Source organism: Rhinolophus ferrumequinum, chromosome 6 (genome assembly GCF_004115265.2).
Source record: "Rhinolophus ferrumequinum isolate MPI-CBG mRhiFer1 chromosome 6, mRhiFer1_v1.p, whole genome shotgun sequence".
NCBI lineage: Eukaryota > Metazoa > Chordata > Mammalia > Chiroptera > Rhinolophidae > Rhinolophus > Rhinolophus ferrumequinum.
The window spans coordinates 13,001,972-13,027,999 of record NC_046289.1 but is presented as its reverse complement, the minus strand read 5'-3'; the positions used below and the strand labels follow the sequence as shown (position 1 = coordinate 13,027,999).

At 38.2% G+C, this 26,028-nt stretch overlaps 2 protein-coding genes across 12 annotated transcripts in view; one reads left to right on the top strand and one right to left on the bottom strand.

The window, feature by feature from the left end:
* ZC3H14 (zinc finger CCCH-type containing 14) overlaps window positions 1-20,926 on the top strand; it is a 38,199-nt gene extending 17,273 nt beyond the window's left edge. For 2 of the 5 annotated variants that reach the window (XM_033109209.1, XM_033109205.1), the window contains 8 exons: window positions 6,780-6,854; window positions 11,552-11,711; window positions 12,530-12,762; window positions 16,009-16,129; window positions 17,017-17,153; window positions 17,427-17,518; window positions 18,293-18,399; window positions 18,927-20,926. In XM_033109209.1, coding sequence (XP_032965100.1) covers window positions 6,780-6,854; window positions 11,552-11,711; window positions 12,530-12,762; window positions 16,009-16,129; window positions 17,017-17,153; window positions 17,427-17,518; window positions 18,293-18,399; window positions 18,927-18,933 — 932 coding nt within the window. In that variant the 3' untranslated portion in view covers window positions 18,934-20,926. The remainder of the gene's footprint in view (window positions 1-6,779; window positions 6,855-11,551; window positions 11,712-12,529; window positions 12,763-16,008; window positions 16,130-17,016; window positions 17,154-17,426; window positions 17,519-18,292; window positions 18,400-18,926) is intronic. The other 3 variants (XM_033109206.1, XM_033109208.1, XM_033109207.1) reach the window with 3 other exon arrangements.
* EML5 (EMAP like 5) overlaps window positions 20,906-26,028 on the bottom strand; it is a 155,562-nt gene continuing 150,439 nt past the window's right edge. For 4 of the 7 annotated variants that reach the window (XM_033109198.1, XM_033109196.1, XM_033109199.1 and 1 more), the window contains 4 exons: window positions 25,198-25,360; window positions 24,854-24,957; window positions 23,875-24,028; window positions 20,906-23,348 (listed from right to left, as the gene is read on the bottom strand). In XM_033109198.1, the coding sequence (XP_032965089.1) occupies window positions 23,196-23,348; window positions 23,875-24,028; window positions 24,854-24,957; window positions 25,198-25,360 (574 nt within the window). In that variant the 3' untranslated portion in view covers window positions 20,906-23,195. The remainder of the gene's footprint in view (window positions 23,349-23,874; window positions 24,029-24,853; window positions 24,958-25,197; window positions 25,361-26,028) is intronic. The other 3 variants (XM_033109200.1, XM_033109197.1, XM_033109203.1) reach the window with 1 other exon arrangement.

Below are 26,028 nucleotides of genomic sequence, written 5' to 3'. Positions count from 1 at the left end.
ATTTTAAGAAACACAGTTAAATATCTATTTATTTTTTAATCAACTATATGTTAATATGTTTTGACTCTCAGAACATAAATATGTTTATGTCCTCCTTTAATTCTTTTTTTTTTTTTTTTAAAGATTTTATTGGGGAAAGGGAACAGGACTTTATTAGGGAACAGTGTGTACTTCCAGGGATTTTTCCAAATCAAGTTGTCCTTTCAATCTTAGTTGTAGAGGGCGCAGCTCAGCTCTAGGTCCAGTTGCCGTTGTTAGCTGCAGGGGGCGGAGCCCACCATCCCTTGCGGGAGTTGAGGAATCAAATCGGCAACCTTGTGGTTGAGAGCCCACTGGCCCATGTGGGAATCGAACCGGCAGCCTTTGGCATTAGGAGCATGGAGCTCCAACTGCCTGAGCCACCGGGCCGGCCGCTGTTATATGATGATTGGATTTACATTTTGTTCTGTTTTTGTAGTTAAGACTACCATTCTTTGCAGGTTGACCAAAATGTTGAGAACCAATAAGCATTTAAATGAAGACTATATAAATATTACTCATTGTAGGGGAAATTAGTATTTTGTTCTACAGTTTTTTTGTTTAGGGATTCCCTAGAGTTTGCTGTTTTCCCCTCTTGTACAGTTTTTGTTTTCCTTAGGTTCTCCCCCCACCCCCATTGCCTATCTGTAGTATAGTCTAAAGGTCTGTCATTTTATACTGTTAAGTCTTTGCGTTCCCTTTTTTCCTTAGGTACCTTCTCCTAGATAGAGACTGTCCTCTTTGGCTTATCTGACTGGTTGCTCCCTAGGTCTGGGAAGTTCTCTCATTATTATTTAAAAATTGTTCTCTGTTTTTATTCTTTTCTTTTGGAAATTCTGCTAGTTGAATAATAAATTTCCTGTTTTGAGTTTTTTTTTCCTCTCATCTTTCCTCTTTTTGTACTTGATATTGTTATACTCTGGAATTTTTCTTCACTTTATTTTCAATCCCCTATTTTTTTTTTTTTATTTAGGAAAGCATGTTTTCGAATTTCTGCAAATTCTTTCTTATGTTTCTATAGTATCTTGTTTTGTGCATATAGTATTTCAAATTTGCCTGAAAACCGTAGAGAAATGTTGTTAAAGAATTCTCTTTTGTTCCCTAATTGATGGCTTCCTTCAGTCAGTTTTTGCTTGCTTGCTTTTGCCCTTTGATTTGCAGCTCTTTTCACTAATGTCTGCAGACATTCTGGTTCCTAGTTCAAGAAAAGGCACTGCAGTCTCTCACCTGGAGTTGTGTGGGATGACCTTTACTGTAGGCAGATTTTGTGTTAAATAAAGCAGATAAAAAGCTGCAATTGGCCTTGAAACATCAGAATTTCCCTGGGAGTTGCTTATACTCCCACTGGCTGGCTGGGTTCTCCCCAGACAATTCTCTGAGTTTCTTTAGAAAAGAACCCTCTTTTAAAAATTTTAAAGTTTTATCTTTTAAATGTCTGTGGCTGTACCATTTCCAAACCTTTTTTTCTGTTTCATGTCCTTTGTAAGTCGTCTTTGCTCATTGCTCCGTCCTCTCACAGTTGGGTTTCCCTTTGTTCATTTCATCCAGATTAAATATCATTTTAGCACTGCCAACACCAAAATTTACATCTCTAACCTGGACCTTGCACCTGAATTCCCAATTCTTATCCAACTGCTTACTCTACATTTCTTCTTGGATATACAGTCATTTTAACTTGTCTAAAACCTAACCACTAACACTCTTAACCTCCAATCTGTTCTTCCTTATTTTAGTTAATGGCAACTCTACCTTTCTAGTTGCTTAGGCCAGAAACCTAGTGCTATTTTTCTTTCTTTCAAACTTAACGGCTATTCTTTCCTGTGTCTCCTTTCCTCCCTCTTTCCCTCTCTTACCTCCCTCCCCTCTTCCACCTTTAGCAAACCCTGTTAGCTTCTACCTTCAAAATATACTAAAATTCACTCATCCCTCATCACCCCTGCCTCTACATCCTAGTCTGAACGACTCCAGGATTTGCCTTGATTTTTGGAATTGGTCCTTACTGGTATGTCTGCTTTCAAACTTGCCCTCCTACAGTCTGTTCCACACAGCAGCAGAGTTATCCTTTTAAACTGTACATTAGCTCACGCCACTCCTGCTCAGAAGCCGTTGGTGGCTCCTCATTACACCCAAGTAAAAGTCAAAGTTCTCTCTCATCTCGTCACCTGCTACCCTCTCGCTCCCTCCACTTTGTTCTCCGTTTTATTCCCTAGACATACCTGGTGTGTTTATCTTTCACAGAGTTAAAAGAAGGGCATGTCTGAGCTGCTTTTGCTCTCTCCCTGAAATATTTTCTAGGTGTCCCCAGAGTTCGCTCAAAAGTCATCTCTGTTGAAGCTTTTACCAGCCCCCTAGCCCCATGTTCCCTAGTCCACTTTTCTAAGCTATATTTTTCTCCAGAGCACTTACTACCATATATTTTCATAATTTCGATATTTTTATCTAGACTCAACGACTTTAAATATGTATCATCAACATAAAATATGTTATATTTTAACAAATATTTTTCTTGTTTGTTTGTTTTTGGGGTTCATCTCCTTCCCCTCCCCACCAGAATATAAGCTCTTTAACCAGGGGTTTGTGTGTTGTTCACTGTTTTTGTTGAGTGCTCAGTGCAGTGGCTGGCATATAGTAGGAGCTTGGTAAACATTTGTCTCACTCCTGTCTTGTGTTTCACTTGCAGTTCCCACAGGGTCTCATTTGTGGCTGTTCTGCTCTGCTTCACAGCCAGTATTTGTATATTTTCTGTTTTCCAAAGGTGGTTCAAGTCACATCTTCTGTGATCACCTCCCTAACTCTCATCTCTAAATCAGTGACCTTCATATTTCTGACCATACAGTCTTGTATACTAAAGTCGTTTTTCACTGTGTACACGCCCTGTATGCACATTACTATTAGTGTATGTGTTAGAACATGTAAAAATAGAACTCTGAGAAAGATGGAGATAATAAATATTTCTATAATAGAATTTCTTGTACTTCTACCCATCAGTGGATAGTCTTAGTACCCAATTTGAAATCCACTTCTGTGTGTTGTTAAAGATGTGTCATTTTTAAGTTCTTCGTTTTTATGGACTCTCCAGAAAGAGAGACTATATTCATTTACTCAGTATATCATGTTGTACTGGAAGCACTGTGAAAGTGTTAGTAAAGAAGAGTTTTTATAGTCAGAGAAAACAAGGAAAATCCCCCCTTCAGGGTCCTGCCCACTGTCGTCCTCAGAGGTAAGCAGTGCACTTCAGACAGTTCGGTGTGTATCGAGTCGTCTTGGCATTTTGTCATATGTGTGTACATGTGCACCTTTCTGTATAAAGAATATGTTTGTTTATATGCATGTACATATGTGTATATGTAAGATAGGAATTACACCACATGAACTTCTCTGTGATATGTTTTATTCCACTTAGTGTAACATGGAGAGCAATGTAACATATAGTGATTATGAATTCATAGATGCAGGGAGCCCGCCTGCTTGGGTGTTCATCCAGGCTCTGCTACTTATTAGGCAACATTAACGTTCTATACTTTAGTTTCCTTAAAATAGGTAAACTTTCTCTGATGCTGGATGTTTACATTGGAATTTATGAAAGGATCTTTGGGTATTCTGCATTTTAAAGTTGGGCTGGTCACCATGGGTGGTAATAGGAAGTTTTACATGGGCTCTTCTTAGGCCCGTTGGCCTGCTTTTCTCAATGAGTTTGTTTGCTACCCTCTGGTGTGGGTAGCAAACACCAATGAACACCAGTGAACCAGCTGGTGTGGCTGTGGGTGTGCTGCTCGTCCTAATGTTACTGTAGATGTCATCCGTCAGCTTGTGCTCTTAAAAAATTCTGTGTGAATCCAAAGCCTTGTCAATTTTGAAAATTACTTCTATCCAAAGATTTTTGAAAAATTAGATTAATTTACAGATACAGTGGAGAAGTGAATAAAGATTCTTATAAATTTAAGCACTTCTGTTATTCTGAGCAATATCTATTTAACTGGGAAACCAAAGGCTACAATTCTTTGTAAGAATTATTCTTTTGGAGAGGCTGTGGGGAGTTGTGTCCACCGTCTTGCATCTTCATATTTTGTACAGCTTATTTGTTAATTGGTGAGTAAATCAGTAAAAATGACCTTTCTCAAACTAAAGCCATGGAAAGACATTCTGTGTTCATGGACTGGAAGATTTTAATATTTTTAAGTTGGTGATACTCCCAAATTGATCTATGAATTCAACTCAGTCTGTTAAAGTTCCTGATGGCTTTTTTGCAAAAGTTGACAAATTATTCCTAAAATTCATATGGAAATAAAAAGGACCTAGAATAGCTAAAACTATTGAATATAAAGTTGGAGGACTTACACTGCCAATTTCAAAACTTACTACATAGCTACAGTAATCAAGACTAGCACTTGACTTGCATAAGGGTATGCAAGTCTCAATTTGGGGTCAAATTGAGAATCCAGAAATGAACCAATACATTTAGGATCAATGGATTTTCAACAGGTATGCCAAGACAATTCAGTGGGGAAAGAACAATCTTCAACAAATGGTGCTGCATAACCGGATATCCACATGCAAAAGAATGAAGTTGGACCCTTGCCTTACACCACCATATATATATAAATATTAACTCAAAATGTATCAAAGACCTAAATGTAAGAGCTAAAATTACAGCATTCTTAGGAGAAAAAAGAGGTATAAATCTAAAGGAACTTGATTTAGATAACCAATGGTTTCTTAGATGGCACCAAAAGCATAAGCAAACAAAACAATACATATATTGGATTTGATCAAAGTTTAAAAGTTTTTGTGTTTCAAAGGATACTGTCAAGAATATGTAAAACCAACAGATTGGGAGAAAAATCACCTATCTAAAAACAGTCTAGTATCAAACGAAGACCAAGTCTCATTTCCCTTATCTTTGAAATTACCATCATATCAGTGCAGTTGAATTCCATTATTACCACATATATTTTTAAAGAGATTTATCGATGATTGTGGGTCCAGTTACCCTCCCTGCCCTCGCCCAACAAAGGAAATGCCAGATGCTGTCCTATACCATTATTAAGGGTAAATGAAACTGAAGATACTAGATAAAACAATTTAAATAATCTGAAGCTTAATATTTATGGTTTAATAGATGGAGAGACAAAAGTATACTCAATTCACATCTTATTCCGGTATGAAGTACTTAATGTTGCTACATTGCTTCATTTAGGCTTTAGATCTTTAGTGCTCCTTGTCATGAAGTAAAGAATAAAAAATTCTTTGTGTGTCATGAATTTTCAGCCAATCAGAAGCCAGAATTCTTTTGTATGTAATAAAGGGTTTATTGTTTGGAGAGGAGCTAGCTATAAGTGGGACTTTACTTTTGAGTTTTGATTCCAGAAATGTACAGCCCTGTCTTTTTAATTGCGGGTTTTAAAATGTTATTCATTCTTAATACTTCTTAAAATAACAGCCTTAATCCGTACTTTTACTTTGGATGAAACAATTTAATGGGCTGTGAAGGAAAAATTACCAAATACTAAGAGGGAGATAAGATTTTATGAAAATGTCTTCAAGGTTTCCATCACCATCTCTACCAATTTTCTTCTCACCTGGTCCAGTTGACTTAGGTTCTGTAACAAGTTCATCTTGTTCACTGAATGAGCTAGACAATATTTCCCATCTTTTAAGGAAAATATCAGCTGATATCAATGAAATTAAAGGAATGAAAGCAGCAGTTTTGACAGCGGAAGCAAATCTTTTTGATCTGAATGTTAGAGTGTCACAGAATGAAGCTAAAATTTCATCTTTGGAGGTTAAAATGAATGAATATTCAGCATCCACTGAATGCAACAGAGAGTTTGATGGTCTTCAAGAGGAAGTAGATTTCGAATCACAGTCAAGGACTGACGGTGTAAAAATAATTGGCTTCCTTAGAAACATTGAGAAAGGTAAATTCGTAATATGTGATATCTTCTAGATACCCATGGGACTGTATCTTTTCATGTAACTTGGCTAGTTCTCATAAAGAGGCAGGAAGTCACAAAGAACTTGAATTTTTCATGGACTTTTATTGACAAAGTAGGACTCAACATGATTTAACTCAAAGTGCTTATCATCAAATTGAGATAGAGAATATCAGTTTTGTATCAGTGTAACTCTGAGGAAATTGTGAACCTGTTTAAGAGATAAGTACTCTAGCTGAGTGTCTTCCTCCAAGAGATCCAAGTGATTATTTTCATGCTTTGGTAGGACCTGGCCTGCAGTGTTTAGTGTCATGCTTGTTCAGTATTCTCTTTGTATCTATCCAAGCCCATAGTTTTGTCTTTTAGGAACTGTGACCAGATAACTCTGGAGTGTTTCATTTTGCAAATTCACGGGATGAGGAACTGAGTTAAGTGGTGAGAGCCCAGGTGATGGAGGGCGATGTTTCTTATGTTGATCTTGCAGTTGGCTGTTGCCTGTCTCCCATGGTCCAAGCTGTGGGTCCACGAACCACCACCTCTTGGCTTTTACCCTTTATCTCTGGGCTTTACCTCCAGTCCAGGAAAACTGGCCTCCAGAGGGGGAGAACCAGGAATGTTCTACATTGTTGTTTTTGGTTTAACCCTGAGTACAGTTTTTTTGGTCTTACAGACCTTTGGTCTATAAATGTTGGTAAATTGTATTGTTGAAGCTTCATTTTTAAGACTTCTAATTCAGGAACCAGAAAGGTTATTTGGGGCTTAATTTCTGGAAAACACACATGCTGGTGTTTTTTTACACTTAGTAAAGTTTTAACATTTTTATTCTAGGAACTCAACAGAGGCAGTTGTTATCCCGACTGCAGATTGATCCAGTAATGGCAGAAACTCTGCAGCTCAGTCAAGGTTGGTAATCTTAAATTTTTATTGTAATCTAGCATTTTTCAGTTGCTATTTACATTCCTTACACCTCATTTAATGTATCTCTTAGATCCTGCCCTAAGATGCTGTATTTAGATCTGTGAAAATATTTTAGGGACAGGAGACAAGATCGGCATTTTCTTCATGTTATATGGTGTTTTTTATTTCTTGCTTTGTTCAGAAACTTCCTTTGTTGCCATTTCACCCGGGTCCCTGCAGTCTGTTGGCTGCCACTCGCCTGCTCCTGGAATGACCTGAGTCCCTCCCCTGCTTTCCTCTCTGCCCAACTTTTGCCGTTGCCTGAGCTGCGTTAGTGTCCTCTGGCCTGTTCAACTTTGTCCTCACTTTTACTTAACTTTAAAATCTCATTGTCGGGTACATCTAGAACTTACTGTTCTTAGAGCCTCTGTAGCTTAATTGCTGACCTGGCACCCATCCCCAACACACAGACATACATATCCTAACTGCTCCAGGACCGGGGCTAGTGCCACAATTTTCTGTTTTCAGTGCCCAGCCCTTGCCAGATGCATGTGCCATCCCTAATAAATGTCTGCTGAACAAATGAAGGGAACCATTGGATACCTGCGATCTTAATTTCAGAAATCTTACTTTAACCTTCCTTCTGTTTCCCCTAAACCTGCCTGTTGTTGGAAACTGGTCCATTGACTCCTACTTGTCAACTCCTAGCAGAATTTCCTTCTTCGTCAGGACTCCCTAGTCAGCAGCTGTATTCCCTGACCTTCCGTGGCCTTCGGTCTCAGAAAGATGTGCTCATCTCTCTGAGGGTTTCCTTCCACCCTGGTGTCAGATGGTGACTGTTATGCTTCTGCCGTGCTCATGTAGCTTTAGTCTTTGCCTCTCCTGGCTTTTCTCCCCTACCTATAAAGTATTCTCCATTCTTGATTTCGCCCTCTCATCTCCCAACATTCCATCCTGCTTTCTACGTAAGGGTATTTTCTTTCAAAATGTTAGGCAGCTACAGACTGTATGTTGTACTGATTCATCAGCTCTTCATATTCTTTTTGTTTCCTTTAGTTATTATTTTTATCCATGCTGCATATACAGTTTGAAGCATCAAGTGGTTCTACAAGGTTTATGAATGACTTCTTTTGCTTACCTTCTGTTATGTCTTTTGTTTCTGAGAGCCCTTTTATTTCTGTATATTCCAGCCCCCATTTTTTTTTAACATACTGGTTTCATGTATGCAATACTTCTATTTCTCTGAGGATATTAAAGGTAGTTTTAGATATTTTTCTTCCTCTCCTTGATTTTTCTATAAGTCATTTGTTTTGATCACTGTCTTTCATGACAAAGGTTTTCCTCAGATGTCTGGGCATACTTGGTTGTCTTATATTTAAGAATGGGGCGCTTAAAAAGCTGATGGCTCATTAGTTGGGGATGGAATGGGGGCTTTTGACTTCACATTTGAATGTAGATCTGCAGTGATGAGTGATTTGTCTCGCCTGTCTAGTTTGGGGGCACCTAATGTCCGGGTCTTTAGGCCTTTCCCTTTAGGCCGGTCAGCTTCTCCTAAGAAAGATCTTTCAAGTAGTGGATTGGCTGCCAGGATTCTGGCAGCTAGGTGGGGGGGAGGGCGGGGGGACTAGGGAAGGCACCTCAGCATTAATTACTACCGTGTTTCCCCAAAAATAAGATGTAGCCAGACCATCAGCTCTAATGCGTCTTTTGGAGCAAAAACTAATTTAAGACCCAGTCTTATATTATAAATACAATATTATAAATATAAATAAGACCGGGTCTTTTTATTAATTTTTGCTCCAAAAGATGCATTAGAGCTGATGGTCCAGCTACGTCTTGTTTTCGGGAAAACACAATATGTAATGTTTAACATACTTTTCAGAACAGTGTTTCTAAAGCTCCACTTGCTCCAAGGGAGAAAGGGTCAAAGGTTATCAGGAAATGTAACTGCCTTAAATTTTTTTAATAGTATACGGTTTATTTTGTTGTAGCACCTTTCTGTCAGAGACTATGGTGCTGCAGCCATAGGCCTCTCTCACAGTGATCAGTGGGAAGGCGTATCTGCAGTTACTCCAGGTATCTTCAGTGTAGAGGTAGGGAATAGGTGCAGGGAAGGGTCAGAAAGGAAGAGCACACTTCAGGAAGAACTAACTGAGTCTGAAATGGACACTTGAACACACATCTTTGTTGCCCTGTCTCCCCCCACCCTTCCCATGGTCCCGTGTGCTGCCTGGTTCTCAGCCTTTGGACAATCTTGGGATCCACATTGGGGTGCTTCGTTACTGGTTCAAGACTCAACTTCTGAGCATCTACTAAGTTAGTTTTTCACTTTCAAAATGTAGTTGTCTCTCCTTTTACAATTATTTTCTTTGTGAGTTTGATTTTTTTTTAATGAATTAACCCCGTATTGACTTTGTAGTGGGGTTTCAGGAGGAAATAAAATACATAGGGTCAGCCTGCATTCTTTACCCAGAAGATGTCACTGTACCCTCTGTCTGATTCTGCTTGACCCAGGCTGCTAGCATTAATCTCGTAGACGTGACCAGTGGCTTGTGCGGATAAAGCTCTGCTTTCAATGCATACTTTTCTAAACTCTGTAGTTTGTGACAGTTGAATTCCCATGTTTTCTTCATTCTCTGATCCTTTGGCTTCCAGGACTTCACTATCTATTCTGCTAACTCCTTTTCATTCTCCTTTATCAACTGTTCTCTTCCTCTGCTGCCCCTTAAAATGTCAGCTTTACCCTGTGTCCTGCCCTCAGTATTTCCATCTCTTCTGTATTCTCTCAAGATGCAAACTACGGGTAGTAGGCCTGTTTTGCCTCAGAACAGTGCAGGGCGGGGAGGAGCGCAGCAGCCCATGGACTAAATTCTGGACTCCACCTGTGCTAGCCGTGAGACCTCAGTGAATCGTGTAAGAACTTTGAGCTGCAAAGTGGTCATCTCACGTGAGGATGCAATGAGAAGATAGCAGCACTGAATATGTACACTTTATTAAACTTTCTTATTTCACCTTCAGTTTCGACTCTTATTTATCTCCCCGCCTAATAGTCAAATCTGAATTTTCAACTTCTTCCTAAACATCTGAGAGCCCCACAAAGACTTCAAACTAAATAAATCTAAAATTGAGATTTCTCTTTGCCCCCTTTTAAATCGGCTTTTTCTCCTGTCCTGTTTCCCAAGTCAAGTTTCTTTTCCTCCTGTTCTCACTCCTACATCCGTTTTTACCATCGCGACTGCCCTTGCAGGGGAAGGCAGGTATGTCTCCTTCCTGGGATGGTGGTTGAAATGCCACTGCTGTGAAATGCTAGTGTTGATGGGAGTCTGAAATGTGTCTTCTTTCCCTTTCACCGTGTGTTAGAATAGGAAAACGGGTGAAAATCTTTTCATGCAGAGCCTCACCATTTCTCCTGGGCAATAGCCTCGTAACTGAGATCTGACTCCAGTCCACTCTCAACACTGTCGCTTTTTCTAAAAACCAATGTAATGTTACTTCCCTACTAAGAAACCTCTCCATTACTTACTAATTCTAGACCAGAATCCAAACTCATGGACACAAGATCCTTTAGGCCTCCACCTTCTTGGCACTCACCTGCTCAGCTCACCACACGCAACCCTCCAGCCACACCACATTTCTCACTGTGTCTCAAATTCCTTGTGCCTTATGAAAGCTGTTGCCTTTTCCCATGCGGTTTCCTCTGCCTGAGGTGCTCTATTCTCCAACGCTCTCCCTCATAGTTTATTCCTGCTCATGTCTTTTACCTGTTGAAATTATTCGTTCTCTGTAAGCTTTCCCAACTGGACTCGGTTGCTTTGTATTCTCCCAACACCCTGTTCATGCCCCTTTTGGGTCACCTGAGGCATACTGTTCTGAAATTGTGTATGCACCTATTTTCCTATGTTTTCTTCTTTGTGTACCTAGCACAGTGCTCTCGGATGTTCAGTTTTTTTCAGTGAATGAACATGAATGAATAGCTAGTGACTTGGGGTCTCTGTTATTTGCCTGTTAACTTTCAGAGAAGTAGAACTCGTTGAGTTGGTTGATTGCATATTGATAAGTCAGCCATCTCCGTCTAGGTCTTGGTATATTTTATAAAGTAGTTGGGCCTAAGACGCATATTGCAGATGATGTGAGCTTGTGTTTATTTGCGTTGAAGGTCAGTGTTTTCCTTGCTATATTCTTTTAAATGCCCATTCATCTTAAAATTCCCTCTCAAAGTAGTCTTTTATCTACACCTACACAGAAATAATGACACTTGAATTCTTTTCACCAGGATGTGTTCATTTATGTAAGTGGTACTGTGCAAAATGAACAAAACAGATTTTAGGAAGATTTTTAAACAATCTTTGTGTTACAATCCTAGGGAACATTAGGACCCTTTATTCTCATATTTTTAGAAAATACTGTAATTAAGCTGATATTGTTAGGTTCCCCTTAGATGCCTCACATACCGTAAGAACCTTTCTATACCGTAAGCAAGGAGTGTTCATTAGAATCTCTTGGTAATTACTGGATGAGGAACGAATACGTTGAAAAGATGTTTGGCAAAGCATTGCAGTCCTGTTGCTTAGTAGAACCATTATGATGTTCCTTTGAAAATAATTACAGATATATAAAAGATTGACATTCTTCTCACATGTGTGATGTTGGGAATGCAAGGTATATTCAAAAGTAAACATTTGTGGCCAATTTTTTTGGCTCAGATTACTATGACATGGAATCCATGGTCCATGCAGACACAAGATCATTTATTCTGAAGAAGCCAAAGCTGTCTGAGGAAATAGTAGTGACACCAAACCAAGAGTCGGGGATGAAGACTGCAGATACCCTTCGGGTACTTTCAGGACACCTTATGCAGACACGGTAGATGGTTTCTTTTTCTTATGTAGCTAACTTGTGTTGATTAGATAGTACAGATTAATCGTTAGTTCCCAGCTTCCCTCCTCCCCATCCTAGCCCTTACTGTAGAGTGGTTTTATTGCTTCAGTAGTTAGGTCTTGTGTAGTAAACCAAATTCCGTTTTCAAAAATTCCAGTTCATCTTCCTTTTTCAGAAATCCATTATCCTACGAATAAGTCAATGCGTGATTTAGCTCTGTTATGCGTATCCAGGAAATGAAAATTTAAAAGCCAGGTGATCAAAATCAGGAAATCTCTCCAGAGAGAGTTAGCCAGTTGGGTTGGGGTGATTCTTCCCTTAGAAAATTGACTAAATGTTCTAACAAACATACAGATTATAAAATTAGTGTAAATATATTAGGTTGGTGCAACAGTAATTGCGGTTTAAAAGGTTAAAAATAAATGCAAAAACCGCAATTACTTTTGCACCAACCTGATAGAACTGGCAATTGTGTTCTGAGCATAGATGCTGGTTTTTCAGTGCATTTCCGTGTGACCCCCTGGGGATCAAATGAACGGTGGGGGGGGTCAGGGTTGAAGAGAGATTGTCCTTAGTGCAGCCTGGACAGTCGCTGGTGATGAAGCAGCAGTGATTGGCCAAAGCCTCTGTGTAGTAGCAGGATTCCACTAATGCTGCACTTGGAAATCCTACAAAGCCTTTTTTATGGAAGAAACCTCAGCAAGGAAGGGAGACAGAGAGAGTTCTGCGGAAGAGGACTTTAGGAGGCTCAGCTTTTTGTGTTTGTTTCCCTAATTCTATGGTATTTTCTATCTATCTGGCAGAGATCTTGTACAACCAGATAAACCTGCAAGTCCCAAGTTTATAGTGACGCTGGATGGTGTTCCCAGCCCCCCAGGATACATGTCAGATCAAGAGGAGGACATGTGCTTTGAAGGAATGAAACCTGTAAACCAAACTGCAGCCTCAAACAAGGGACTCAAAGGTCTCCTCCACCCACAGCAATTGCAGTTGATGAGCAGGCAGCTTGATGACCCAGATGGTAGCTTTTCAAACGGTGTGTTGAGAGCTCAGATTTTCCCTTTCAGGGTGCTGCCATTGTGAAGGGAACCTTTGACATGTTTCTCTACCTGGAATGAATGTTGGTTGGAGGCTTTGCTTGTATTTGTTACTCAGTAGTGGCCTTTTTCTTTTCTCAGACAAAACAACCAGATAAATATGAGAATGTTTCTTCTGTGTATGTTGTGTAGGTTGGCTGTTACTCTAGTGCTAAAATGGTGTTAAGCCATGGAAGTCAAAAAATATCTCTTAATTATGCATATTAAAGGATGAGCCATCATTCTCGATTTCTGTTTACCTTTTTTTTTTTTTTTTTAAGAAACTATACTTGTTGCTTTTCCCTTGTACCAGCAGTAGTCTCTCTTGTAATTAATTTGACGGAAAAATGAATTTGGATTTTGATGCTATTTCTACCTCAATGAAATTCCCTTGAGAAGAATTTCTCATCTAATCTGTCAAAATATTTCCTGGAAGTTTAAAAAAGATGTTATGTTTAAATTAGTATTGAAGCATATTGTATTTAGAAGTCAGATCATCTCAGTCCAGATCACTACGCTTTGGGCAGATGACCCTTTCTCACGCGGTTCCTTCCTTCACACTGGACACCAGTGGCAGTGCAGCTACTGATCGTTTACACACATGACAGCGTAACCTTGCTCATAGCATGGAAAATTTTTAGAAACGTCTTCATTGGCAGGAAACACAATTACTGAACCTTAAAAATGAACAGCATCAAAGAAAAAAGAGTGGGTTTTGAAAGTTTTCTAATGTAATCCTCTTCTTGGCAGAGATAGGAAAATGTATTAAATACCTTTTTCAGTAGCTAAAAATATAATAGCCCTTAGGGGGCGATCACAGGCGAGTGAGGAGATACTGCTGTTACCTTGAGCTGGATGCTTTTTCTGCTGAATCAATAATGTAGTGTTACGGTTTTAGTTAATGGAGTTGAAAGTTTGACCCTATTGAAAGGAAGACAAAAAATTTTAATGGTAATAAAGATGGTAAGAACTGCAATAGTCAGCCAATGCAGATTTCTTGACCTTGTATATTTTGTTTAAAATAAGAGAAAATTTTACTATTTTGGTTTTCAATTTGGTAGCTTAATTTGTTATATGTTAGGGTCCAGTTTCATTTACCTGTAGCTGTCCATGTTAGATTCTATTGGTATATATGTCACAGCAGTGACACTCCAAATAACATGTTAGTAAAGCTTCTTGCCTTGGCCCTTATGGAAACGCTGTGGTGAGTGGGGAGCCTCCTCCCATTGCTTTGATCTGGGACTCGCAGTACCTCACTGCTGCTCAAGGTGTGAAGCTTTTCAGTGGAGCGGAATGAGGGGGAGAGACTCCTGCAGAACAGTCACAAAGGGCTGTGGTCGGTCTGCTCTCCCCTCCAGGTCTGAACCTTGGTAATTGCTTTTGGTGGCTTTTTGTCCTGTGTTTGAAGGATGCTACTAACAGCAGCAGCTGTTTAAGCCACCCGCACTGGCCATTATATGGCGGTGCAGATTTTATAGCTTGCAGTAAAGTGAATTTGCCTCTTAAAATGCAAAGGGGAAAAGTGTTAACAGCTTATTGAGGTAAACGTTAGGGAAAACCAGAGTCATGACCTTTGTACATGTGACTTACATTTCTTTCAGAAAGGGAAAGTTTCCTTGTAAAGTATGTAACTTCTTTCACATTGCTTGTATCTACTACTTTTCACCATTTTCCTGCTAGCCAGCTCTTGAGTATTGATTGTTAGGAGTTCTTTCATTTGGCCTGAGTCTCACGTATATTCCATAGTCTAAAGTATGTGGTTTAGAAAGAAGGTAAGACATATTTTCTCTGCAGTATAACGCAGAAACTGTTTATATTTGGGGAAAACTCTGGCCCTACCAGATTTAATTTGAGACTAAGGATACTTTTTATCCTGGAGCTAAATAATGACTTACTAATTTTTTCAAGCAGCATGGAATATTTCCATATCAGGCATAGTCATAATAGTTCTCTGATGATTCTCCTATCTGGGCTTCGGGACTGGATTTGTGTGCCTTGTTCTCTCCTGTAATGAAGACTGAGGTTGGGTCACTGGAACAATAAGTACTGAACACTAGCTGCTGCATTGTTAGGTTTTGCATTCTTGTTTCCATGTAATCATAAAGCTCTTAAGGAAGACATTATTTTTCTCTTTGTATAAAGGAGGAGACTGAAATTCAGACATGTTAGATAACACTTGCCCAAAGTGTCTAGCTCACTCTGCTAGGATGTTAAAGACCCACGTTTGAACAGCCTGACCTTGGGTAAACGGACTAGAGGGATGTAGCTGAAGTGGTATCTGCCTCCATAAGCATGAATATGAACAACACTAGGCAATTAATACCGTGATGCCCTTCCGAGGGGCTAGTGTGTCTTGGGTCAGAGGTTGGCAGCTCATTATGAACATCAGGTGTAATTGTATTTGATTTATTCTTTGTTTTAAATTTGAATTATAACAGTTGCCAGCATTTAGAATTTAGATGTCATATAAAAAGGTTTTTGGCTTTCTGAATTAGGAAACAGTCTGGCAACACAACCCGGGTACCACTTGCCGAGGCCATAGTAATTGACCTTGTGATAGGACACGGCTGGTGGGTGGGGTGGCAATGAGCCCCGTGGGTGGCACATGCGCTTGCTGTCCCGTTGCTCGTCCCCACCCATTTGCTCCGCCGAGATTTCCTGCCATTGGTTCTCTTCCAGCCAGCCAGGCTCACTGTTAGGTGATCTGCTGGACCCCTTGTGGCCCATTTCAGGCAGAAATCTTCACTTTGTAGACATGGATGGGAGTGTGCTTACATCATGAGTAGGAACACTTGTGTTTGGACCCCTCATAAACTTGCCGAATTAGAATTAGGTCACTTCTTTATCAGCTTGTGTTTTCAGTTTCCATTTCATTTTCTTGGCTCCCTACTTGATATTCTTCCCTCTCTTTAATTCAGCTCTGAAATAATTTTGAGAATTGGAATTTTTCATGAGTACTTTGGCTCTAGTGGCAGCATCACTGTCCTTTACTTTTCACAATGAGAGCTGCAGTCTACTTCCTGGTAATCTCTTACAGGGTCCTGTTAACAGTGTTGATCACATTATTTGGACTCATTTATTTCATATGACTATAGACATAGAAAACTAGAAGATTTAAAGACCGGATTGTGAGGGAAACTTGAAAGATGCCATGTACTGAATTGATCATAATTAATGAGATCCTTTTAATTCTTCTCCCTTTGTAGCTGAGATGAGTGACCTGAGTGGAGCACAAAAACCGGAAAAACTTTTGGAGCGCTGCAAGTACTGGCCTGCCTGTAAAAATGGGGACGAGTGTGCGTACCATCATCCTGTTTCACCTTGCAAGTGAGTAGCGGCAAACCAACTCTGGTTTTCGGGTTAATTTCCATACCCAATAGCTGCTTCTGTTTTATGGTCAAGTTTGAGCTTTGTAACTAAGTGCGGTGAAACTTACTCTGGCCTTCCCCGCATAGCATCTTCGTGTGTGTTGTGTGGGGAGATGGGAGGCTTTCTTTGTGTGTCAGACCTATGAGATACTGACATTTCTGGGTTTCCTTAAGGATTCTGTACACTTAAGGAGATGAGTATGTAACTGCCCCAGTTTGTATGCAGTGTGTTCATACACACGTACGTTTTTAAGGCATTGGGGAAAATTAGTTATAGGTAATGATGAAACATTTAGGACTTGGGTGTAATTTTTCCTTGCTGGCTGGTTCAAAGGAATGAACTTTAGGAGATTGGCTTTTAGTTTAGTTTCGTGGGTTTTTTTTTGTTTTGTCCTATAGATGGACTCTCCATGTTTTAACTTTAGGAAATTTTGATGTGAGAATAATAAGGAAGCATATATCGGGAGATCATGGATGAGTTGCTTCTTTTCCGTAGCACAGTGCCTTGCATGTCTATTATGCTCACTATATTCAGTTTACTTCGTGAACTATATACACCTGAATGATAGAGGAAGTGGTGTGATGCTTCGTATCACAAAAAACCCTCCTTTCACGTGGCTTGACTTGAAGAAAATCTGTCAGTACCCCAGGCTTTGGAATAGACAGTTGTGTCCATTTTGATATCTGGCTCATTTAAAAATGGAGTTTCCTTTGTTTCCTGTTACTTCTGTGTTTCTCAAAAACAAGTAGTTATGGAATATGAGTATCAGGAGCCTCTCTACAAAAAACTAATAATGCATTGAGAAGATTAAATGTGAATAATACTCTTTTTTTGTTGTTTTATAGAGCTTTCCCCAATTGTAAATTTGCTGAAAAATGTTTGTTTATTCATCCAAATTGTAAATATGATGCAAAATGTACTAAGCCAGATTGTCCCTTCACTCATATGAGTAGAAGAATTCCAGTACTGCCTCCAAAACCAGGTTGGTGACTTTGTACACTACTACATTTGGATAAAAAGAAAGAAAAATGACATTTTGTGACTATAAAGTGAAAAATATAGTTTCAAAATTGCGCCAGAATCACTTAATGTAACCAGTCTTTAAAGATACTCTGGTATTCTTAAGTATTTTATATTGACTAATGAATACATCGCACTGTATTTTGACTTAAAATGGTTCCCATAAAAAGATCAGAATGCTTTAAAAATTATTTTGCTGAATAAATTTGTTCAATATTTGCCCTTATTTTCTCAGCAGTTACAACACCAGCACCACCTTCTAGTAGTCAGCTCTGCCGTTACTTCCCTGCTTGTAAGAAAATGGAGTGTCCCTTCTATCATCCAAAAGTAAGAACTTTCATTTTCCAAAAAAATTAATTTAGTGGTAACTTCTCAGTTGTGAGACCTGGAAGATCACTAGCAAATTGAATGTTGCCGTGTCCCCTGTCCCCATACCCCCCCAACGTTTTTGTTGGCCTTAATAGTCTTTAAGACCTTTAAGTTATTGTTTAGTTTTCACTGAGTTCCGTTTGGCTCTTCAGGCCCTGTGGTGTGAAACTACTGAACGTTAGTCTCCTGTCTCTCAGGAGAGTAGAGCTCACCTTTGCAAGTCAGTTTCCACGCCACCCCTGAGCGTGTGGGTGTTTTTTGCGTTTCTTTGTCCTACCTCAATGCCAGAACTGAGATGAAATCCAGTCGTACTGCTTAATACCATCTGAACGTGTACTGACGGTTTTCACTGCCTGTGTCCTAACAGTTGGTGGAGGGACCTCCCGCTGTTGAGTTGCTCAGAGGGAATGATTTCTGAAATAGCAGCCTGAAGACCATGCGAGAGGCCTTCACTTCCCCCAGCGGCAGTTGGGCATGGATGAGGGTGCCCAGTAAGGAAGGGATGTCAGGCAGGACGTGCAGGGCGATCATTACATTGATTATCATGTGCTACAGTTCTGTTGGAAATTTGACTTGCTGCTCTTCTCTGACTAGGATTTTGTGTGTGGAGGGCTGCTCTTTTTTCAGGGTTTCAGCCCCATTAACATTAGGGTTGACTGGTTATTGTCATCTCAAATTGCTTTGTTTTTATTGTATAGCTTTGCAGAAGTTAAAACTCTGTTACCTCTTTAGCACTGTAGATTTAACACTCAGTGTACCAGGCCTGACTGCACATTTTATCATCCCACCATCACCGTGCCGCCACGACATGCCTTGAAATGGATTCGGCCTCAAACCAGGTAAAGGTTAAATTAGTTTTGCTAATGCCATTTCAGATACTTTCCTAATATGTAATTTCTTAAATTTATAAGCACAGAAATTTGGAATAAACTATCACTTTGATTTTTCTCTACTGTTTAATTTTACAAAGGTCCTCTGGAAAAATAATTTAGTACATAAACCAAATTTCTTTTATCCAGCAGTTGCTTATTTACCTAGATGATCTCCACATTAGATTTCTTTTATAACTTGTGAATATATACTAAGGCTTTCGAGAGTTACACTGTTTACAAATCTCACATCAGTTTTCTTAGACAATAGTAATCGTAAAACATTGAAAGAAGTTTCAAAATATTTTAGTGTGGCCTATAAATTTAAATACGTGTTATCTTTTATGTCCCTCATAAAATTCTTTCAAAATCCGATCTTTATATCATAATCTGTAGAACAAATATTGTCTGAAAATACTCAACATCTTAGCTGAGGTATATGCAATATATGGACGCAAAGCAGTTAATTAAAAACATTTTGGGTTTTGTTTATTCAGTGAATGACACCTAGTCCTACCTGGCAGAAGATCGTGAAGTTTGATGCAAGTTTCCATCCACTGATGAAAGAGATTCTCCAGAATTTGTCAAATCTTTGAAACTTGGAATATATTGCTTTCATAATATGAAGTTTATTGCCTATCTGAAGTGTCTAATTTTTCAAATTTGTAAGCTTATTTAAGTGGTTTTAACATTGGATGTTTTTTGGTTTGCTTTGTTTTGACTATGGAAAGACAGTTTAAGGAAAAGCTAAATTCTATTAAAACATCTGCGGCGTGTTTTGTACACTGCTGTTTCCAGTATCAGCATTTACAACGTGGTGATACCAATAAGCCATTGTGGGACTACGGTGTTGCTGTGTGTGCACAGAGAATAGAGTGAGGGAAGTGTCCTTATTCCAGAAGTTGAATGGCTGCTTTCACTTCTTCCAAGGATTATATAATGTTCATAATCCACTAAAAACAGGAGTGGCCAAAAGTGCTGAGGTGGCTTAAAATAGTTAATCTTACTTTTTATTTTTAAGTGAATTTAATTTGAAAACTGTGACACAGGCTTCTCAGGTTGTGTGCTGCTTTGGGAAATATTCCTTTGCCTTCTGGGTAAGGATGAGGTGGGTGTGTAGGGTGAAAACAGCAGGAATGGCAAAAAAAAAAAATGAACAAGTCCTTAAAATGCTTTCATTTACTATTAACATACTTTTAAAATAAATCTTTGGGAGAACTACATTATCACAAAATTATACAAAATTTTTACAAGTCTGTATACACATAAGGTATCAGAACAGAATTTCAACTCACAAGATTATAGCTACCCATCTACTTCCATTCTGAAAAACAACATTCTCAACTCCACAGAAAATACAGTTTGAAGATATTTTTTTAAATGTAAAAATTAGATTTCAATAGTGTATTGTAAATGACAGACTATAGAATTACAGAGATCAGATGGGTAAATTGCAAAATAGGACTAAACTTTTGGGCTACTGAATTAAAATACAAAATTTTGTATGATTTTTAAAATTGTTAAGGCAGAAAAGTGTCAAATGCTTAGAATTAACAAACGGATCACTGATTTTAAAGACTATGTATAGTACTTTTTTAGAAAGTAAAGCTAAAAGTTGGTTAGAAAAAAAGCAAATTAATGCAAAAGGGATAATAATGTTCTCAGGACCAAATTAAGAAAAAAAGTTCATTGACTTCTTTAGTCACATACCCAAGAGATAATAAAATCACATCTGTAAAACTCCATGTTCAAGAGCTTAAAACCAGCAAGCAGTCTGTTTGGTGGCCACTGCTTTTCCATTGGGAGAAGACAGAATTAACCAGTTATTAAACCATTTTGTAAGTTGCACGTTGCTGTGCTGATTCCGAAGTAAAGACTTGAAACAGAGGAAAGACAAAGGAGCACAAAAGCGATCATGTAGTTAGGCTTGAATGAAATGACAGTTGTTCCACTTCATTCTAAAAAGTATATTCCATTGACTTTAAGGCATTTGTTCATTCCACTGTTATGTGAGCTGCTTTACATCTCTGCAGAAAAAATTTGTTTTAAATTATATATCCAGAAATTTAAATAGACTTTTAGTATCATTTATAAATGGTATATAGTTGCATTCTTATAATTCCACTATAAAGAACATAAATGGGGAAACAGGCTTGATTGGTTTAGTTTGGCCATTTTATAAGGTAATACTATGCTAAAATTGGGTTTTTTTGTGGTGTTTAGTAGACATTGCCTGGATTCATATTTAAGAGTTTAATCTTTCAGTTGCTATGGTTTATGGGCAAGCTGAGGTTGACTTTAAAACATTTGTTGGATAACTTGGTCTAAAATGAACCACCATCAAAAAGGATCACAAAAAAGGAAAGGAATGAGTGTGGCTAATGTAAGCAGTAGTGGCACCAGAATGCAGTGTGCTTCGGCATGCATTTATATACAGAAACGGGACTAACGTGCCAGGAGAAGTCTCAGGCTACAAATTCAGGAGCTTAGTCAAATACTGCACACACACATAATTCTTTAGGTTAAAAGAAGACACACGCAGGATAGGTAGGATCTCCACGGCCTGTCACGGAATTCACTTTCCCTTAGTTGATGGCTGGTAAAAGCAAAAAAGCAAAGGAGGTTGTGGGATGACTACTTAAAATCAACATGACTTTTAGTGGTGAAACTGACAACAGTGAATAAGGCTGGCTTATCATGGCCACTTGGAAGAACAGAAATGCAATGGAAGCAGTCTCATCCCGTATAGTTTACTTGCTTAACGTTACAGTTAGAGCTTCTACCTGCACTGTAATGGAAATGGAACTTCTCTTTAGTCAAAAGCTGGCAAACCTGACTCAGAAGAAAAATTTGAAACTGCAAGTCTCAAAATTGAAGGAAGAGAGTGGTTCGGGGAAATTTTTTCCCTTTAATTTACTGACTGCCCCTTTGTATATGAATAAAAATGTGGTATTAGTGTATTCTAAAATTTGGCTTTATTTAGGAGAACATTTTGATGTAATGAAATTATATTATTTTTCAAGCTTCTAAATGAATACCTGGATCAGTCATTCAGACACAGCCACTCAGACCTTTAAAACTGACCAGCTCCATCACTGGTTAGGCTTTCTGTGCTATATAGTTCAGCCATTTCTGTTTTTAGTATTTACAAGTTGTTAGACATAGAAAACTGAGATTTCTAGAAACCTAAAGGAGTCTATTATGCTACAAAGATAACACATTAAAATAAAAATTCATAGGACCAATAGAGCATCTGAAACTTCTTCATACTTAGAAAAATATATTTTTAAATATCAGTCTACATAATTTCCAATCTTCAGGAAACTACAGATAGGCTAAAGAGCAAATTCCTGAATGGCAAGTACTGATCTTTGGCAGCATTTAATGTGAATAGGAATAAAGATCTAAGAGTTCAGCCCCAAGCCACCAAAAAGGAATTTTAATAGACAAGTTTTGTATACAAGTGAGTGAACTTGTATGCATTCCTTTTGGAAGTCAGCCTATGGGGTGGCATACTCGTACATCTAACTAAAATTTTCCAATTAAAAAAAAAGTTGTAAAAATTTTATTTCAAGAGTTAACTAAACTGTACTTTGTAAATGTGATTTTAACGCTTTAGTTTATATGTTAAACAAAATGTTTCTATTAGACTACATCTTTAAATATTCAGTATTCTCTCCAAGTTAAATACTATTGCTATCTAAAACCTTAAAAATCTGTATGTACACCATTGGAAATTATTCTTCAGATTGTTTCATTAATGAGGCTATATTTTAATTTTTTAATTCTAGACATGACTTTTGAACATAGATTGATAGCTCAAAAATGAAAATGTAGCAATCATGTATTACTAACTTTGGATTTGTTCTTGAACTTTAAACTGCCAGGAGGAAAAAGTCCTTTATAAAAAGGACTTTTATTAATGCTTAAGAAGTATTACATCCTCCAGTGAAACCTCTTTCCTTAGTGAAAATGTTTGCCTTTTAAAAACTGATCCTTTAGGGTAATGGTGTGCTTCCTTATGTAAACACAAGGATAAACTATTTCATTAAACAGTGATTGCAAATAAAATATAAATTCCAAAAAGAAAAAAGTTTTGTTAAAAAAATGATGAAAATTATCCAAGTTCAGTTTTTAAAGGTTTGGTTTGTTTTTTGAGGAGTGCTGTCCCCCTAAACCCTAGCCATACTTATGCCAAATATGCACACTCCCCAAAAGTGGGGGTTAGCTTTCACCATGGAGTATTTATTCAGTCCTTTCTTGAAATGTAATTATCTGGCAGTGTATGGATTATGACAGTTACCCAGTGCATATAGTATTATAATAAATATTTTGAATTTATCAATCTTCTATTTTGATGATTCTGGGCATATATCCCTGTTACAGTCTTAAATTAGCACCACTTGACCATGCAGGATTTGGTTCTGTTTTTTCCCCCTCTTCTGTTAATTCTGGTTTCTCAAGGCTGTTAAGTTATAGTCTTCTCGGCGTCCATATCTTTCAGTGAAGCATATGTACACATTTCCAGACAAATAAACTGCAATCAGAGGGGAAATTGCAGTGAGTTGATTATATTTCTAGATTTTCAGAAGTTTAATGTTTTCAATTGAGCTTTCAAATCATACATACGTATATAAAATTTTCTCTCATTAACTCCTTTTATTCTGTATTTACATGGTATGTGACTCCAGGAGCTAACTGGTTATGCTACCTTATGTTGCTTACTCAGTCCGTAAACTGAAGTTGTGGACGTGCTATTAAAGCTCTTAGGAACTAGTACAGACTGTCTGCTCTTCTTGGGCTGAGAAAGTTACCCACCTGCAGTCATCACCTCCAGCACTAACAACATGTCGATCACCACTGGTAAATCGAATATTTGTCACATGGGGTGAATGACCCACAAACCTTTTGTGCTTCGCCTATAAAACAAAAATAAAGCTCAGGGTATGTGTAAAGCATACAAAAGTCAAAGGTTCCTATCAGGAACCATAATCTCCCATCACCAGGGTTGTGGAGAGAAGCAGCAGTTAGGACCACAGCCAGTGGTTAAGTGCTTTTTCAGATTTAGTAATGGACCTGCACGTAACGCAAACCAGGTTATTTGGGCAGTCAGATGTCTCCAGGTACTCTGAACATTTTCCTCTGAGGAAAAGCATTTGAAACTTGGTAATAGATTGATTAAAGGTTTGATAAAAACTAATCACAGCTTTATCAGAATAGTTTGCAAAGACGATGTTACTTTGGGGCAGGGGGATATAATTTCTAATAGCTGTTATTTCAGAGTAATGGATTTAGGAAGTTCGGAAAAAATTTTAGGAACACGAAGTATTTTCAAAGCAAGAGAAAACACATTTTAGCTCTTATATGGGAAAAAGTACTAATGATCAGACAAATAAATTAAGAGTATAATTATATACCATACTAAAACACCAAACACAAACTTACAAATTTTTCAGGACATGGAAAGTCAAATAACTTAACCATGCCAAAGTCATCTCCTGTTACAAGGCTGATTCCTGAATGAGATACGCAGGCACAGTTGACATCAGCTTTCTCAGCATGTCTGGACCAAATTCCCACAACTTCATCTCCTAGAATACTAGAGGGAAGGAATGAAAGAAAATACACCATAGCAAAGACCGATTAATTACCAACAACTTTTTCAGTATGGTAAATCTAAGTACCTAAATTTATTATTTAAAATATAGGAAGCAAATTGTGATAAGGCAAGTTATCTGGAGTCCTGAATTTACCTGGGATGTTAACCCACCTCCCCTAAAGGAAATTTTATAATTTTAAAGCTTTATAGATTAAATAACCTTTTAAAAATAATACTTTATGAGAGCTGATATAACTGTTTGTAAAATAGAAAGTGATACATATGCTATAGGAATTTGATGGCAGTTTTTATTGACTAAAAATCTGGATGCTCATGGTTACCTGCTATATATACACATCCCGCAAATTTGAACAAATTTATAAAGTTTCGTGTCTAACAGCTGCAAGACAGTGTTCCTTTAAGGTAGAGAATTACAATTGCCTAATAGCACCCAATGCGTTTTTTTTGTCTGTTATTAAACCTACTATGTTAAAATATCAGAACATCTTTAAAGTCATAACTTTGATTTCCTTTCTTTAAAAGATCTGAAAAAGCATGGAAATAGTAGGTTGGTGCAAAAGTAATTGTGGTTTAAAAGGTTAAAAACTGCAGAAACCGCAATTACTTTTGCACCAACCTAATATATTCAACCAAAAGGGGTCCGAGTGGGAGCATATTGTTCTGTTAGGAAGAATTCAAGATACGGTAACAAACTTAAAACTCAGTTACTATTCCCTAGTGGATTGACTAATTATTCAGACATAGGATCTTCCAGTTTTCCTAACTGACCCTCAGTCTTCCCTTCTGAATGTATGAAATGTTTACCTAGTCCATGTGGCCCAAGTAATTCTGTCAATGGCAGCCTGATCCATAAGATGTCTTCCTGAAGGCACTTCATAGACATGCCGTTTATAGCAACCAGTGGAGACCTTTCATCATATATTAAAATGGGACAAGAATTCCATTATGTGAGAGGCAAAATCCAGAATTTTGCAGTATATTAGCAAAGTGCTTCTTGATTTACATTTTTAATACTAAGAATGTAAAAGATGATACAAAACCCCTAAGCAAAAATGGAATAAAGGACTGAATGCCAGAGTTGGTCTGAAGTTCACTCACAGTGTAGGAGCAGAACTACAGTAAACTGGTGTCCGGTGTTGGTTCTGTACCTGGAGGTGTCTGCTATCTGCAGAGAAGTCCATTTGAATGACAAAGCTTGGGATGTCTTTGCAGTAGCTGATTCTGTTAAGGGTGGGGCCCAATGACAGGTCATAAAAATCCACTGCGTTCTCACTGGAACCCACTGCCAGAAACCGGGAATCGGGACTAAATCTGAGTATGTAACAAAACATGTGAAAGACAGGTTAGGCTGCATGAAATAGTATAAACAAGACCAATGACTTTTTCTTTCTAGCTCTCAAAAATAAGTGGACGTGTGATATGGCCTCAACTAGACAGACACAACCGATCATGAATACTGAGATATTTGTGTGACATGAACCCAAAAGCTTTATATTTCACTTCAGTTTTAAATGGTTCCTGAATTTTCATCTCCTAATTCCTTTAAAAATACCTTAGTTTTTAAAAAGCCACTAACATTAACATAATTAGTAAGTTACATAATTCACTAAGATAGGATTCTTTCATCTGGAAAGGTCATGTCTGAAGCAAGGAACACAAACCAGCTTAACTCACCGCAAGTTATCAGATGAAGTGCCATACTGGGCCTGGAAGCAATTGTTTTAAAAGACAGTACTATTTGCCTACTGACCACTGGAAGCCGTGTGTGACAATTCGTCTTGAGAACTTCCATGAGCCTTGCTGAGGTAGGGACCTTAGGACACTGGGGAGCTAAGGGAAGCCACGTTATTGTTTTATATGCTGAAGTTCTGAAGGAGGTTTCATTTGCAAAAGGGTTTTACTGGTGCAAAGTGCAAGATTTTGACAGACCTCGATTCAGTGCTCTATCCTGCTCACGTGGACTGCTCAGTAAAGGGCAG